The sequence below is a fragment of the Danio rerio genome, chromosome 6, assembly GCF_049306965.1.
Source record: "Danio rerio strain Tuebingen ecotype United States chromosome 6, GRCz12tu, whole genome shotgun sequence".
Taxonomy (NCBI): Eukaryota; Metazoa; Chordata; class Actinopteri; order Cypriniformes; family Danionidae; genus Danio; species Danio rerio.
In genome coordinates, this window is record NC_133181.1 from 40,121,102 (window position 1) to 40,137,748 (window position 16,647).

The following is a 16,647-nucleotide window of genomic DNA, read 5'->3' on the forward strand; positions in this document are numbered from 1 at the left end:
ATGAGAAGTCACTGCTTGATAATTGGACCTTTATTGGCCTAGTTCTTTTACTGAATGTTCCAATGGCTGTGTTTGATATTATTGACTGAAATTGATTTTTATCCATAAAACAGCTTCTGTAGATTTTTTTAATTGACTTGTATTGCCTTATGTTATTTTTTATTCTAATGTATAGCATACCTGCCAACATTTGTCTCCGAAATTGTCTCCCGGGTGAGGGGTGGCTATGTGTTTTCACAGTTGTCAGTGGTGTAAGTAAGTGTACTATGGACTGGGTTTTGAGCGGCCAGTGTAATTTGATGCCATGCCAAATTTGGTGACCCAAGGGTGTTACAGACTGTTCCAAAAAACTGGGGGCAGGGTGAAATTATGGGAGTTTTCCGGGAGAAATAGCAAAACGGGAGGGTGGCGGGAGATAGGTCTGAAATATAGGAGACTGAAAATATAAGAAATATAAGAGTGTTGGCAGGTTAAATGTATAGTAATAAACACTTTTTCGTAGAGCAAGTAGTTTAGTAGACTGTTTTCTGTTGTTTGTTATTCCTATCATTTCCTGCATTGGCAAATAAATCGCAAATACGTCAGGGGATTTACCTATAAAAATGTACTTAGAATATTAGCTTCTTAGCCATTAAAAAATCACAATAAAATCGGCTCTGATAGCTTAATTTTTAAAGCGCCGCTGATATATAACGTAACATCGCTCTGGGCATCCCAAGTTCGAATCCCAGCTCGTGGACCTTTCTTGATTCTGCCCCCTCTCTCTCTCCACTTCCTTTCAAATAAAGGCAAAAACAAAAATGCCAGGCGACACAGTGCCTCAGAGGTTAGCACTGTCACCTCACAGCAAGAAGGTTGCTAGTTCGAGTCCTGGCTGGGCCAGTTGGCATTTCTGTGTGGAGGTTGCATGTTCTCCTCGTGTTGGCGTGGGTTTCCTTCGTGTGCTTTGGTTTCCCCCACAGTCCAAAGACATGCGCTATTGATGAATTAAATGAATTAAATTGGCTGTAGTGTATGGGTGTGTATGGATGTTTCCCGGTGATGGGTTGCGGCTGGATGGGCATCCACTTCGTAAAACATGTGCTGGATAAGTTGGTGGTTCTTTCTACAGTGGCGATTTCAGATGAATAAAGGGACAAAGCGAAGGTATATGAATAGGCAAGTGCCCAACACATGATCTTAACTGGATATATGTTGATCGTTTTAAACAAACTGATAATGACTACATTATGTTTGCATGCATACTGCATTCAGCGCAAAAATGTAAGGGTTTCTGCTATGGGAGATTGTGGTGAATACAGATATTCAGCATTTCCTGTTTATTTCTGCATACAGTGGTATGGTTGTTTTCGAGCAGTCATGCGTAAATGGTAAGTTTATCTAATTACTTTTCAAAAAGCACTCCGTTGTATTGTCATTTATCATGCAACTCTCTTGCTAATCAGAGCTACGGAGAATCAAATTGTTCAATGAATTTTTACTTTCTAATATTAATATAAATTCTGTTGTGCAATAATCAGAAAATACACTTCCAGATTAAACGGACATTTGGGCTTTCTCAAATTGTTCAATTCTGCACAGAAAGAGTAACTCTCCTCTGGCCACATGGTGCATTAGTGTATTAACAGTAGTGATTTTTCCTGCCAGCTGTGTTTCCTGAGCATTTTGGAAATCCACCTCTGGCCTTTTGCTGTTCTATTTTAAATTTGATGTCTGTAATTCTCCCTCTCTCTCTCATTCTCTGAAGGGTTTCCATTTCCACAAACGCACTACAACTGACCTCTAGACTGGCTCACGTTTTTCCATGTTGACTGAGGGCTACTCTTCCATACTCACACATACATACTATTCTTAACTCGGCTGTGATTGTCTCCTGCTTTGGGCAACTGCAGGCTAATCAATGTGCAATTAAAATGAGCAATCAGATAACTCGTTGAAAAAAAAAGTGCAAGGCTATGGCACTTAAGTTGGGATGGGAGAAGAGGCTCATATTTAGCTCAAAGAACCGTGGTATCCCATCTGCTTGTTTTATTCAAACTGACCAGGGGCCTCATGTATCAACGCTGCGTACGCACAAAAACTTTGCGTACGCTGAAGAAGATTTCTATTCTCTCAGTGTGAAGTATTTTCTAAGTGTAAAGCAGTTAATTTTCTCTTCTCAAAATGTATGTAGTGTTTGCAGCAAACATGCCAGCGTGTGTTAAAAATACAGTGATATATCTGTGTAAGATGAGTATGCCTACAGGAGCAACACTAGGAGAAGGCTGAGTGACTGATTGTGTAGAATAACTGAATATGTAAAGCACTGATCATATATGTTGAATACTTGTATGAAGGTATTTGTATCAGAAGTTAGAATGAGTAACATATTATCAAGTTATTATCCTATCATGACAAATGTATGTAAACACTTAGTTCCTTTGCATAAGTTGCATCTATACTTTGCTGACATAGACCTGTAACATCTCTGCTGACATGAGCTAGTGGGCTGAGAGCCAAGAATAGCAGGGCCCCTTAGACTAAAAACCTATTCAAAAATGGTCAAGAGTTAAAAAGAGACTTAGGGGTGTGTCATAATCCTGTATAAAAATTGTAACAAACACACTGAAACTTCAGAAGGTGCAGGAGAGACTTCAGAAGGTGTCCAGGAGAGACTTCAGAATGCTCTGGGGTCTGCTCTGCTCTTTCTCGGCTTTATTATGGAGAATAAAGTCTATTTTCTGATATTCAAAACCTCTGGTCTGATAATTTCTAATTGATAAGTCAGAATTTACGACAACGCCAGGTTTCACGCTCAGAATCGCTCACGTTTGGATTTACTAACAATGAACTGAACGTGGGAATGTGTGCAGCTCCACGCCAGCTTTATGGCTGGCGTACGAACATTTTTTGTGCGTGTCTGTTTTATTTCCATTGGCGACTCCTAGAGGCAGTTGTGTTAAATTGCTCTCTATAAAGTGTCTGAGCCTTGTAATGGCAGCTGTATGAGACGGGTTCATCTAGCAGGTATATAAGGTTTCCATACCATACAGTTGACCAGCTAAACATTAAAGCGCAATTTGCAGCGGTCGCCTGTTTTCCCAATGTAATCCGAGCTATCTACTGCACGCACATTGCTATAAAGACACTATCTGAAGATGAATTTGCATACGTGAATCAGAAACATTTCCATTCAATAAATGTGCAAATAAAATATGATGCACAAACTTATTAATGATTCCTACTTGTCTTTCTCGTGATAAATAGTGGCCAAAATCTGATATGTAGCGGGGGAAAAAAGAAGAAAGAGTTCATAAGACGCTGGATTCGAACCGAGTTCATGCTCGAACGTGTCAAAACATGTTGACATGCATCTTACGAGCTACGCCACTGAGACTGTTAAAGGTATTGCAACATTTTACACCTATAAATCACACTATTTCTTTTCTAATTCACTTAGTGCGACGTTCAGACCCAACCGTGTTAACCGCAACAGCTAAACTCTCCCACTCAATTTTTTTCTTTTGTTGTTAATTCCAGAGAACAAACTTGTAAATAACACCGCTTTTCTCCGGTCTACCTCCGAAAGGAGCACCTACAATTCACATTCTGTTCAAAGTTTCTCTTTTTGCTTGCTTTTGCCATTGCTTTTTCGTTGGGTTTTGCCAAAGTAGAGTCATTTGCATATTCATACGGGGGAGGAGGCAGGGAGGGGTTTTGTGCTCGTGCATGTTGTACTCAGTTTCACGTTCATTCAGATGTACAAAAGAATATGCATGAGATTCGGCGTACGGAGTGTTTCATACATCTGAATGCGATGTTTTAGTATGATTTCCACGCAAGTCTTCGTACATGAGGCCCCAGGTCACCAAAGATTAAGGAGTGCTATTTGCATGGCTCTCTTTTGAAACTGGAATCACTGGTTTACTTTTAGGCATTTGTAAATGTAATGTCTAAGTGCTGGGGAAAAAAGATTGAATGCAAAACATGGGGACTCTTACAATCACAATTCTGATAAACAGATCTTGTACTGATCACAGTTCTTGTACTTCATTACAATCATAGATCTATTTATCTAATGTTTAATGTTATTTAATTTGAATAAACAGCTGTATGAACATTTAGCAGAGCCTGAAGTCAGCGTTTGGACACTTTAGAAATTGCCTTTAGCTTAAAAACTGAGCTCTCTTTAGCATTGGTTTAGACTTTCTTCCTCTGTTGTCCAGTGCTCTCTTTTCTAGAGCAGTCCCGGGTGGTTCCACTTACTCTGTAAACATTGAGCTCTGTGCACAGAGAGCCATTTCAGAGCAGGAATGTGAAGCACCAAACACATTTTATGTATGCATTGGAAAAGAAAGTCTGTTTTGCAGAGAGTTTAAATCAGGGGTGCCCAAACTTTTTCTTATAACGGGCCAAAAATCAACCTGAGAGCTAAGGGTCGAATATTTTATATACACCAAACTGTATTGCATTAAATTTGCCATGGACAATTTCCTAATTTATTTGCTAATATTTATAAACAATCCCATTTATAACACGATGGAGTTCAATATTAAATACATTCGAGCTGCTCCTGCCTTTGCCTTGATTTTCTGGCCAATTTCTTGTGCATTGTCCTCTATCAAACAAACAAACAAACAAACACAAACAAACGGTTATGTTAAATTCGAAATCACAATCTGGCAAAGGTATTCACCCAAACCATCTTTCCCTTCCACCTTCTCTTCCTATCCCTACTCCCTCTCTTTTCAGATGTCACGATGGGCCAAATCAAAGGTTATCATGGGCCAACTTTGGCCAGAGGGCCCTACTTTGGCCATCTCTGGTTTAAATGTTTGTTCAACTGCAAAATTGGATTAAGTCCCTTTGTTTATTAAATGCCAAAAATATGCTTTTAAACGGACATTCCACCAAATTCCATTCCATTCGGACCAAAAATTTTAAATTTACGCACTCTGTAATTGTAATGCTGTGTAATGCTCATCTTTCATTTTTGTAGCAAAAATCTAAAAATGCTAAACCTGTCTTTTAAAGGGACAGTTCTTTCAAAAAAATTTAAATCTATTTGCTATTTACTCACTCTTACTCTCTCTCTCTCTCCCTCCCTCTCTCTCTCTCTCTCTCTCTCTCTCTCTCTTTTTTTTCCTGTTAAACACAACATACATTTTTTTAATAAATCTGAAGACCTGTAACCTTTGACTTTCATAGTAGGAAAAATAAATACTATGGTTACAGGTTTTCAGCATTCTTCAAAACATCTTTTTTTGTGTTCAACAGAAGAAACTCATAAAGGTTTAAAACAAGTTAAGGGTGAGTCGATAATAGCTATGCTTCCATCCAAAGATGCAAATTAAATTTATGCGCAAAACTGCAGTATCACATAAAAGACATGCAAATAAAGCAGCGATTCCATCCAGTGAGTCAAAGCAAACAAAATCATCACTTCCTGATTAAATGGTGCCAAATTTCAAAGTAAAAAATGGAATTTATTGAGGTAGGAGAAGCTGTGTGAATCTTTTCACTTTTTAATAAATGACGACTCAGAAGAGGATGCCGACATGCAATGAACACGTGGTAGCATCTGAAGGTGTGAGATGCAGAGCACAGACGCGTAAATATTTTACGTACATTTTCAAAATTTATGCGCATCTTGCCATTTCCATCAACTGCCACATCTAATCAACACCAGCCCCAAAACCATTATTCATATAGTTCCGTCACTGAGTTGAGTATCTCTAGACCAGTGGTCAGATGACAGTTGACAGATGTAGCCATGAGTCTCTCACCACCGCCTACAAACGTCACAGCTACCAAGCCGTGGTCTTTGTTTATTCAGATGGCAAAGTTAGTTCGTATCAAACTAACTATCATACCGAGTGTAAACATGTGAGCACCACAATCAAACTTACCGTCATGTAGGATTTTCACCGCATTTTGTGACAAGAATCACACACATGGCTTTCTGACGCTACCTGCCGAGTGCATCTAAGTTTCCGGAAAATGCGGAGGTTTTTTCTCTCATTCGCCGTACGGTAACAAACATTGCATGAAAAATACACGCTTAGAGCAGTTCCTCGAATCAAATATCTTGTTTGTCACGAGGGACATGAATGAAATTCCTAAATGAAAGTGCCAAACTGCAGTTAAAGTCCACTATTTAATAATTTGTCAAATAATTTGATTACTGATGTCCATGTAAACACAGTCACTGTCTTTCTCCCCTGTGTGCGTGTGTGCGTGTGTGTTTTGCCACTGTGAAAATCAGTGCGTGCCCAAACCGCCACTCCCATTTTTATGCAAATTTTTACAGACCATCCCTCTTTTGCTCCTTCGACACTCCCCCCCTTAAATAGAGCTGGACACGCCCTTTCCTGACTTTTTCCAAAGTAGAGGTGTGAAAAAACCCTGCTGAAACCAGGGGGTTTCATGGCTCTTTAAGATTCTGACTGTATGATAACCTCGGATAAAAATATCATGGTTTCTCTGCATCACAATATTGTGATTACTGCTCTAAAATAAATTGTTTTAAAATGTTTGGTGGAAAAAAAACATGCAACTTTTTTCCCCATTTAACACAATATATTTTATTTTCAGAAAAATTCCAAATATTTTGGCACTGTAAACATGTCAGGCTAAAGAAATGAAATGAATCATTGACTTTGCTGCTCGAGATCGAGAATGTAGCCCTAAACAAGTTTTAAAAATATTCTTTGACACACAAAAAAAAATAATAATAATAATTACATGTTATATCGCAGACAGTTTTAGAGGTTTTAAAACCATGACTTTTCCAAACCTTGAAACCGGTTATCATCTCATGCATGGACAAAAGAATGTATTAGCTGCAACAAACACAGCAGATGCATTTACCTCAGAAAAGAAAGTTCTTGAATTGTTTGTGTTGCATTTTTATTTATCCTGATTTCTAAAAGCTTGACTTTTTGGGCGATTGTTTTTATTTGTTGGACTGTTACACCAACTCTCTTGTGAATGTGCAGACTAACAATCAAAAATAGGATTTTCTAAATTCAATTACTAAATTGAATTTGAGTTGCTTTCGTCAGTTCCCTTCAACAGTAATATGTGGCAAGTCACATGAATAATTTTTTGATGCTTTTGTGTGTGTGTGTGTTTCTTTTCTTTTTTTTGGTCACTGTATTTCCTGTCTTTATTTGTATGAGTGTGAGTCTGATTTTTTTTTTTCTGTTGTGGTATGATAAATAATTTTTGTCTAAACTATCACTTTAACCATTACCTCTTTTGGATGTATTCATCTCCTCATTTAGTTTTGTTTAATTTATTTATGCTTTGTGATGTTATGTGCAACTATGTTCTGCAAAACACAAAAGCCATACATACAGTAAGCACAAAGACAAATCGACCTTCACAGTCAGGCATTGAAGATGTTTCACTTTTTTCAGCAGTTTTTATCAGGATGTTTGATGGCCGGACTCAATAGTTCTGTGTTGTGCTCAGGGTTGGAGAGTCTTCTGATGCTGAGAAGGAGAGGATGCGTAGACTGTGGAATTACGACAGGTGATGATGGACTTTACAGTCTTATACAGGTGGTGGTGGAAAGCTTTTGGCTTCACATGGTAAAATGCGCAGTTGTTTATGTTGGTGCTTGACGCTTTGATGTTTGGGCTTCCGCTTTATTCCAGCACATTCCTCTTGGTTGCTTTGACTTTGTTGTACTGCATTTCCTGTTAGTACATTATTATTGCTTAAATCTGTTCTGTTCTTCACCTGTTCCAATTATTACATTTTGTTCTATGGAAATGAAAATTTATTTCTGAAGCAATTATTTGAACAGGTTTATACTAGCTATGCAAATAACTATACAAATTCCTAATTTTATTATATTTTCTAAATGATTGCAAATGGGTTTCTACGGTAACATTTCAACAACTTTAAAAATGCGGAATAGCATTTAATAAAATATTATACAACACACTACATGTGAAAAATGCTTTTTATATACTATAAAGACACCATTTAGCTTGAGGAAGTGAAACACAAAGTCCATAATAACTTACAACTTAGGTCCCAAGTGCAATGCAATCCAACAAAGTATGAATACCTTGTTTTGCATTTGCAACTAAAATGTAGGCCTTTAACAATAACCAATATATCGACTTATTGCACAACACATGGACATGACCCCCAATTATTTTTGGTGATGCAAAATATATAGCCCTTAGATCAAAACCAATTTTAGTGTCAGTTTGGTTAAAAAAAAAAAAAAAAACACTATAGTATTTACTATAAATTACTATAGAATATTTTCATGTGGGTGTCTGAGGACTGAAAATAGATCTGGTAGCAAATATTAATTTTTACCTTGCACCTTTTTGGTTAACATTTAATATTATTTATTTAGGATATGCTCTTTTCACACTCTGATTCCATTGTCTAATGATAAATATTTAAAATGATTAAAATTAAATATTGTTAAGAATAAAATATGTTCTTTTAACGAGTGTACTTGCATTATGATGATATAAAATTGTCATTCTGGCATTAAGTGGCATAAAATGGCTTTAAAGTGACAATGATCTCGTTTATCGCAATATATTTTGGTGCAATATATCGTATAACAGAAAGTAGGTATCGTGACAGGCCTACTAAAATTAATACATTTTAGTTGTTTTTGTGGCTGTTCATTAAACATTTAACTAGATAAGCACTGAAACTATGAAAGCAAACTGATCAAATCTATTTGAAATATCCCTGGATGAAGTAGAAAGTGGACAAGCTTAAAATGCTTTAGCCTGTATTTTGCATGGCTTAATTCTGATTGAATTGACGAAAGTAAAATTTTATATCAGGTTTAAATGGGGCCCAAGGTCAATCACTACTCTATATATGTATTATAACATATATCATAATCTGTAACTGTTTAAATTAAGCCTGCACCATTAATCGATTTTAAACTGAAATCGCGGTTTGAAAAGGTACAGTTTTCTAATTTCAAAAGCTGCGATTATTTCGATAATTACTATGGCGAAGGAGGCAAGCGCAAGAAATTGAAATGATCCAATTAACATTACTTAAAAAGCAGACAACTGTTACAGCAGAACCTACTGTCTTGAGCTGCGATAACCGTTCGATCCAATCACAGCCCTTTCTGTTGAGTGCAGGAACACAATGACCAATCACAGGTGTTTAAGAACTCATTTGACAACGGCCAAAAAGCAAGCGGGATAATACATTTATTTAAAAAGACATTGATTTGTTTCCTATAAATGCTCATGTTTTTTGTGCATGTCCTTGAGTTTTGTCTGATACATTCAAAAAGAGGGATTTCTTTGATTTACAATTCATTAAATTAAGGTACAGTACATTTTTATCCAACTGCTTGCATTAAAATGCAAAATTGTATTTAAAATATGATATAAATATAAATGCATTTATGAATTATACATTTTATTACAAGAATTCTTGTGCTGTGAAGTAAAATCTAGATGTGTATGGAAAGCATTGTCAGTGCACCGTGAATGTCAGGAAATCAATATGAAAAGTGTAATGTGATCTAAATGTGAAGGTTTTATATATCTATATATAAGATTTTATATTTAATGTATTTAATTAAATTTATAATACTGTTGTTATTTTCTTAATTTGTCATGACAACTGACAACTTTATTGGAAAAACATGGTTTTAAATACACAGTGGCATAGTGTAGCGTACTTTGTGATTATGCTTGGTCTTCCTTTGGTGATGTTAAACTACTACATCAAACATGTAACTCTTGAAATTATAGTAAATCATATTTCAAATAGCAATTTTGATCAGATAAGCACTAGTTTAAATGCAATTAAGATATTTAGCTGCGCTGATGCAGCTTTTTTCCAGTAATCCTGTTTGTTATTCACAGTAGCACTTTTATTTTCATTTTTTTTTCTATCAATTGAACTCTGAAATGGTGTCTAATTTCACAGCAAACATTGTAATATATTTCCAAAAGCAATATACTCTTCTTCTGATTTTTATCTTCCTACTGCTTCTATTCATCTGTTCTGCACCTGCAATAATCTTCTCTTTTACTCACTAAAAGCTTCCTTTTGTATGCTGTTAACTTCCTCTGCACATTCAAATGTTTGTCCTTAATAGTTAGTCTCTGTAATGTGCCAGTGCTGTTCTTCCAGGGCTGTATTTAAATCTGGTGGGAGTCACTTTGAAAGAATGTGTGCGCCGTCGTTCCTGTTTTTAACATTGGGGTGCCAAAGGAAATCTGTACATAAAAGCTCACTGGCATAGACTCGACAGCCTCCTGGCTTAAGACTGCAGATGAGTAATACCGAGGCATCAATAGAGATGAGATTAGTCATTCGAAATTAATAAGCATCCGCTTATACCTGCATCCACTGCAAACAATCTGCTGCCCTTGGCTTCAGTGTATCTGCGCACAGCAGCTTTCTCTTACAGGAAGGAAATGTTAAATATCCACCACACTGACACGCGTGTGCATACTTTAGTCAGGGGTGGCTTTTGACTCTCTTCCTCAATCTTTGCTTTCTCTTTGTTTGAAATGTCCTCTCTGACCTCCTCGTAACCCTTTATCAGTAGCCTATCCTGCAGCTGAAGGCCTAGCCATTACAGTAGCCAGCCAAGTATTTCCATTTTCACTGCAAGATATTGTTTAATTTGCTTACATTCCGTTTCCTGTTTTGTTTTGGCTCTTGCTTTTTTCACAATTTTATTATTATTTTTTTACATGCTGGTCAATATATTACATATATTACATATATCACATATTACATATATCACATTATTATTCATAACTGCCAACAATGGTTTCCAAACATTCCATTTTCATGTAGTAATGGATTATTATCATTATTATTATTATTATTAATGCCGTCCTGTTTCGCCTTAAGAATTATTTGTGAGTTATACAGTAGATTTCATGCACCCGCTTATTGACACTTCTTCACATGGCGCTGACCGTCCTTTCACAAACTTATCTGAAGATAATAAAAAAAAAGACATTCATTCATTAATATTTCAATATAGTGGACTTCTTCATACAACTATTTTGATTCTTCAGCCGTCCCATGTAGTTTTCTGTTTTTGCATGGCTGTGACTGATTAAACTAATCACAGACTACTCAAGTGTGCGCTGTTTTGAGCCATATAAAACATTTAAAAGGCACCTTTACCCTTTTTTTTCCCAAGATTTAAGATAAATTTTTTGTGTCTACATAGTGTGTCTGTAAAGTCTTGGCTTAAAACACCCATCAGATTATTTATTATACCTTTCAGAATATTGGAATTTTCTGCTCTGAACACTATGTAGCAGTTTTTGTTGCCTGTGGTTTTAATGCTAGTTCTCCCTGCCCACTGTACCCACATCCTTGTCGGAGTATGTCTCAATCTTCAGCTGTGTACATTAGATAAACAGCACAGTGACAGACATGAAAGAAGGGGAGAAATAATGCTGTAAGAACTTACCCAATGATTATTTGATGTGTTTGTTGTGGAGGTAATTCAAGTCTGTGATGAGTCACACACAATGTCGTTACAAAGTTTCGCACACACACAGCGCGTGTTCTTAACTTTGACTGATTTTGCACTGCAAATGTGACAGGATACACGTTAATATACAGAGCTGTATGGATATCCATTATGTTAATGTGTAAAATAAACCTAATGTAACGTCCACAATCCGGGATTGAATCATCATCCTTTGTAATTGTACTGACATGTGGTGATAAAGTAAAGATGGTAAAATCGCTGTAATTCAGTAACTGTTTTGAAAATGTACTAAATGATCACAGAGAGCTGAACAGATCTTCTAATCCCAGTTGCTTTGCACAGGTCTTGTCTTGTTGATATTATGTACGCATTACTACTTAGACATGTTAATACGCGGTTGTCAATCAAATCAGTGGGTGGGGAAAACACACTTCTGCATCATGTTGCGGCTGGCCTTAAAATGGGAGTCACTTGGATCCTATTTTAACGTCAGGAAGTTAAAAAAAGAGACTTATTGTCTTTATATAACCCCAATATAACAGTGAACACACTATACCAACACACACAGTTCTGTCCAAAAAGCTTCAAAAAGATGATTTTTATCATAAGTGCCCTTTAATATTTGAAATATTAAAATAAAGATAGGCGTTTCATTATTTACACCTTAAGCATAAATAACAGACCTGCAAACTAGTAGGAAGATTATACAGTGTGCTCTTATATCCCTTGGAAGACATTTCTTTTGTCTAACAATCTGCCTTAGTCTGGCCTCGGCCCTTTAACACCCGCCTTTTAGTTTGGGAGCTACTGATTTGTACATAGTTCAAGCTTCTTCCTTCCCCACCATTTCCCCTTTCCCAGTGTAAACCATATGTGTACAGATGTGTTATCCAGAGCTGTAAATCCAGTTTGGGCAACTAACTCAGGCAGTCTTTCTTTAAGCCAGAGTTTTCCAGACAGTTCTCCCCCAGACGTGGCAGAAACAACAGAAGCTTGTTAAGACACCCAGTCTGTCACAGAAATGCGTCACTGGCTTTCACAGAAGAACGTTAACAGTTTTTTTTAATTCACTATTTTAATTATCATCGCCCAGCTTTTGAGAACCTAACCTTCCTTGCTTACTGTGAAAAGATAAGTCATTCAGTAAACGTTTAACAACTTCTGAGAGCAAAGAGAGATAATAAGTCAGCTCTTTCTGTTTTTATTGGCGAGCGTCCACATGGGCTGCACTGTAGAGTCTCAGCATCTGCTAACCCTCAAAACACTTTTCACAATGAAGTCTCTGTTGGTCCTTGAGGTCCAATAGCCAATGTCCACATCATATCCACTGCTTTAATTGAGAGAGAGAATGAAAGACGAGCCATTGGATCAGTCAATGTACTTAAAGGCCAGAGCGAAAGTTCACCTAGTGGATCACTTATCTCAGCAGAATCTCACCCTTTGAGCTCTAAAGGTCTTCTGGGTTCTCCTCCGATTTCAACCAGTCAAGCGAATGGGAGAACATGGCCGGTGGTTCACGCAAGGTTGGTCATTGATCTAGACGGAAGTATTGTGCACTTTGCAGTTTGTTCTGGCCATGGCGTGTTACACTTACAGGATACTAGAAAAGACCGTTTGACTGACATCGAACCAGCCGTGGAGGCTTTAGAAGGGTGTGCTAATGTCTTTAAAACTTCCTAATTTATTTAATAATAGATTGAAACATTGCTTTGTGTTAACAAACACAGTTTACGTTTTTTTTTTACTTTTTATCATGAACTCATTACAGGAAAAAACTATTAAATGTATTTATTTACGTATTTGCAATTAACATTTAAATCAAACATTTTTTGGACATTTTTTTGTAGCTCAGTAATGAAAAAAAAAAAACTAAAAAAAAAAAGATATTTTAAATTAGAAATGACAATCTCTGGTAATATCATTCATCCCAACCCTGCTCAACATTCATATTCCTTTCTCAGATGGCAGGGTGGGCCAAATCAAAGGTTCCAATGGGCCAACTTTGGCCCGTGGGCCCTAGTTTGGGCATCTCTGCTTTAGTTTAAGTAACACTTCTTGCTGTTGACAGACCATTAGGCAAGACGTTTAGTACTTCAATCAAGAACTAATTTGCTGCTTATTAATAGTTAGTAAGGTAGTTGGGTTTAGGTATTGGTTAGGATTTGGGATGTAGAATAAAATAATGCAAATGCAAAAAATGCAACACTATGAAAACATTTGTGACATTATTTGATATAGAATAATTGCACAAGTTAATTTTTGAATATCATTTCTTGGTGATAAAATAAAACTTCACAATATGCTACAGATTTTGCTCATGTTTATTTTGTTTAAACATTCCGTTTAGTGGTAGTATAAATTAGGTGATATGAAAAACCCCAAATAATTTCTTGAAGTTTAGACATGTGACCAGCTGTAGAAAACTTATGAGTGGATTTATCAGCAAGTCACCTAAACCAGGGATTCTCAACCGGTGGGGCTCAGCGATACTGCGGGTGGGCCGCAAACTTAAAATTAACTCTCAATATTATAATTAATATTGAATATTATAATCAATTCTCAATATTACAATTTTTGGCTTTCATTATTAACATGCTATATTAAAATGATCAAACTAATGCACTCTCCTGTTCTCAAATTCTGTCTGTTCATAAAAAACTGTGTAAAGTAAAAGGGAAAATCTCGCTTTGTGTATTTTTTGTGAACTACTCAAAATATCTACATAGTTGTGTATATTAATGTTCTGTTAGTATTACATATACCATAAAGGAGGATCTAGCGATGCTTAATGGTGTTTCTGCCATAGAAGTTAAATAAACTTTCATATGAGCTTCAGACGCAGCTTCTGGTGAAGCAGTTCACTGTTACTGTCAGTGATCTCCCAATAATATCCAGCTGCAAACTCAACCGCCATCAGATTGATGCGTTTTTACAGATTTAGGCTGTTTTACAGTATTTTACATTTGTATATTTTTAAATAGTAGATATTTAATAGTAGATACTCAGTCTGTCCAGTTAAATGCCGAAGCTGGTCTTTTGCAGTGTTGGCCTGTGATTCTCATCGAGTCTGTGTGCTTTTTAATGTCAGACAGGTGGGCCTTCTAAAATTGATCAAAGTAGTGGGCCAAGAAATGAAAAAGGTTGAGAACCCCTGACCTAAATGATTTCTGTAACACAGCTTAGCTGCATTTGTGTGAACTTGAATCATAATGATCAATCTCTCTCTGCTTGAGTCTTTTGTGTGTCTTTATCTCTTGATCTACTGCTGCTCGCTGTGGGCTTTGCTGAAAGGTCTCAGTGCTCATGTGGCTACAGACTGCACTGTGGCTAAAATGGTTGCGTCACATTTGCACACAGACAGAATGATGTGCCCTTTCTGTCTGTTTCAGAGTTGGAGTGGACCCCGATCAGGATCTTCAGCCATGCGGGGACAGCTTCCAGGTCCTTCAGGGAGTGAGTTTTAATGTCTCCTTCTGTTCTCTTGCCCTAAATTTCAAGTCTTAAACATTTGATTGGTGCTTCAAAATTGTGCAACTTGGTAAGATTTGCTTTTTAAGTGATCAGCTTTATAATATTCCAAGAGCATTCCAATGTTGAGCTTGTCACACTCTTTCTTTTGTCATGAACAAAACCACATGCAAAGTCATACTTCCGTTTTTCTTTGGCTATATAAAAAGGTCACGCCAGCTTTGCTTTTAAAGTGTTTTTGATCTGTTTGAAGATAAGAATTACATACCCCTTCAACAGCTAAGCAAAGTGGGTCAACACTAATGCCCATGTTGATTGTGAAAGCTGCTGCCCATGTACCAATCCAGAGACACAAGTTGCTTTTTATATCAAGAATTGTTACTGAAATTAGAACGGCAAAGCTAATTACGAGTAGAGACCTTGGAAACTAATGACACTTCTCCTCTCTTCATCCTGGGTTAACTGGTTCCATTACAGGGCAATGACAGAAATCAGATCAGTAGAAGCCAATCATCCTCTTGGCTTCTGCGAAATCACATTGTACACACTGCACGCGCTGGTCAAATGAGAACTGGTAAAAATACTTTTCAGCATCAGCTTTTTATAACCGTATAGGTTGATCAAACAATCAGGGTCAGATTTACGAAAGTCTTCTTAAAGCTACAGTTAACAACTATCAAGCCATAGTTTACAAGCTCACTTTAACTCGCGCTCATGTTGTCACAAGTCTGTATGACTTTCTTTCTTACATAAGATTTCAAAAATTAGGGTGAATAAATAAGGATTTTCTTTTTTTTTAGGTGAACCATTTCTTTAAAACAAAGCATGGTCATTATAGTAAGTGCAATTTTTGAATGAAGCAAAGAAGGTTGTTTTCACATTATGCCATTGATGACGCACGAAATTCAGATGGAGGGCAGGAAGTGGTTCTTCTGCATAGGAATCACTATCAGAACATCAAAATGTTTCTGTTTTATGTTTATAATTGTTTAAATCGGCAAAAATAGGAAATGCCAAACAGCTTTTATAGACTTTGCTCATAAAGGGAAGAAAGATCAAGAAACTGACTGAAAAATGGCAGAAAATGCGACAGTTTTTGAACATGATAATTCATTTGGCAGCACAAATAAAGCTTATATACAGGCCTTGCTATGTTTATAAACATGTTAATGTGTTAGATAAAAATCAGATACAAACACTCCCACACTTATACAAAATCCAGGAGAATATAAAAAGCTGTACCCTGCTATGTAATCGCTGTAATGAAATCTTCGTCTTGTTTTGCAATAATCCAAGTCTTTAAGTGGAATAAACAACTGTAACGTGAACATCGAGATGCTCAGCAGTGATAAATATTTGTTGATGGTAAGTTCATTGATTGAACAAAAATTAAATGCAACTCTTGCGACAAAACTACATGGTTATTATTGTGGTGCACTTTTCCCTCTTACAAACAGAAATAATAATGTAGACTGTGTGACATGCTTTTGTAGGCTTTCATCTGTTATTCCGTGATGTCTGGAAGATATGCGCATGGGAAAAAACTATAGAAATTTATAATAAACCTGTTTTTGAACCACACAGTAAAGTGTATAATGTGTACAACTCTTTGTTAATGAATGCTACAGAATACTGTAGTGGGGTAAACCAGTAACCTGTAATAAATACTGTAACGTTAGTGTAAACTCTGCTGCATTGTGATGGTGTATAATTATAGCATA

The 16,647-nt window shown here is 36.6% G+C and overlaps 1 protein-coding gene across 4 annotated transcripts in view; it reads left to right on the forward strand.

Annotated features, from left to right (window-relative positions):
* The window catches only part of slc9a7 (solute carrier family 9 member 7), a 71,259-nt gene that overhangs the window by 33,539 nt on the left and 21,073 nt on the right, over positions 1-16,647 (forward strand). For 2 of the 4 annotated variants that reach the window (NM_001030077.2, XM_073953007.1), the window contains exons 13-14: positions 7,456-7,515; positions 14,848-14,911. In NM_001030077.2, the coding sequence (NP_001025248.2) occupies positions 7,456-7,515; positions 14,848-14,911 (124 nt within the window). The remainder of the gene's footprint in view (positions 1-7,455; positions 7,516-14,847; positions 14,912-16,647) is intronic. The other 2 variants (XM_073953008.1, XM_005165986.6) reach the window with 1 other exon arrangement.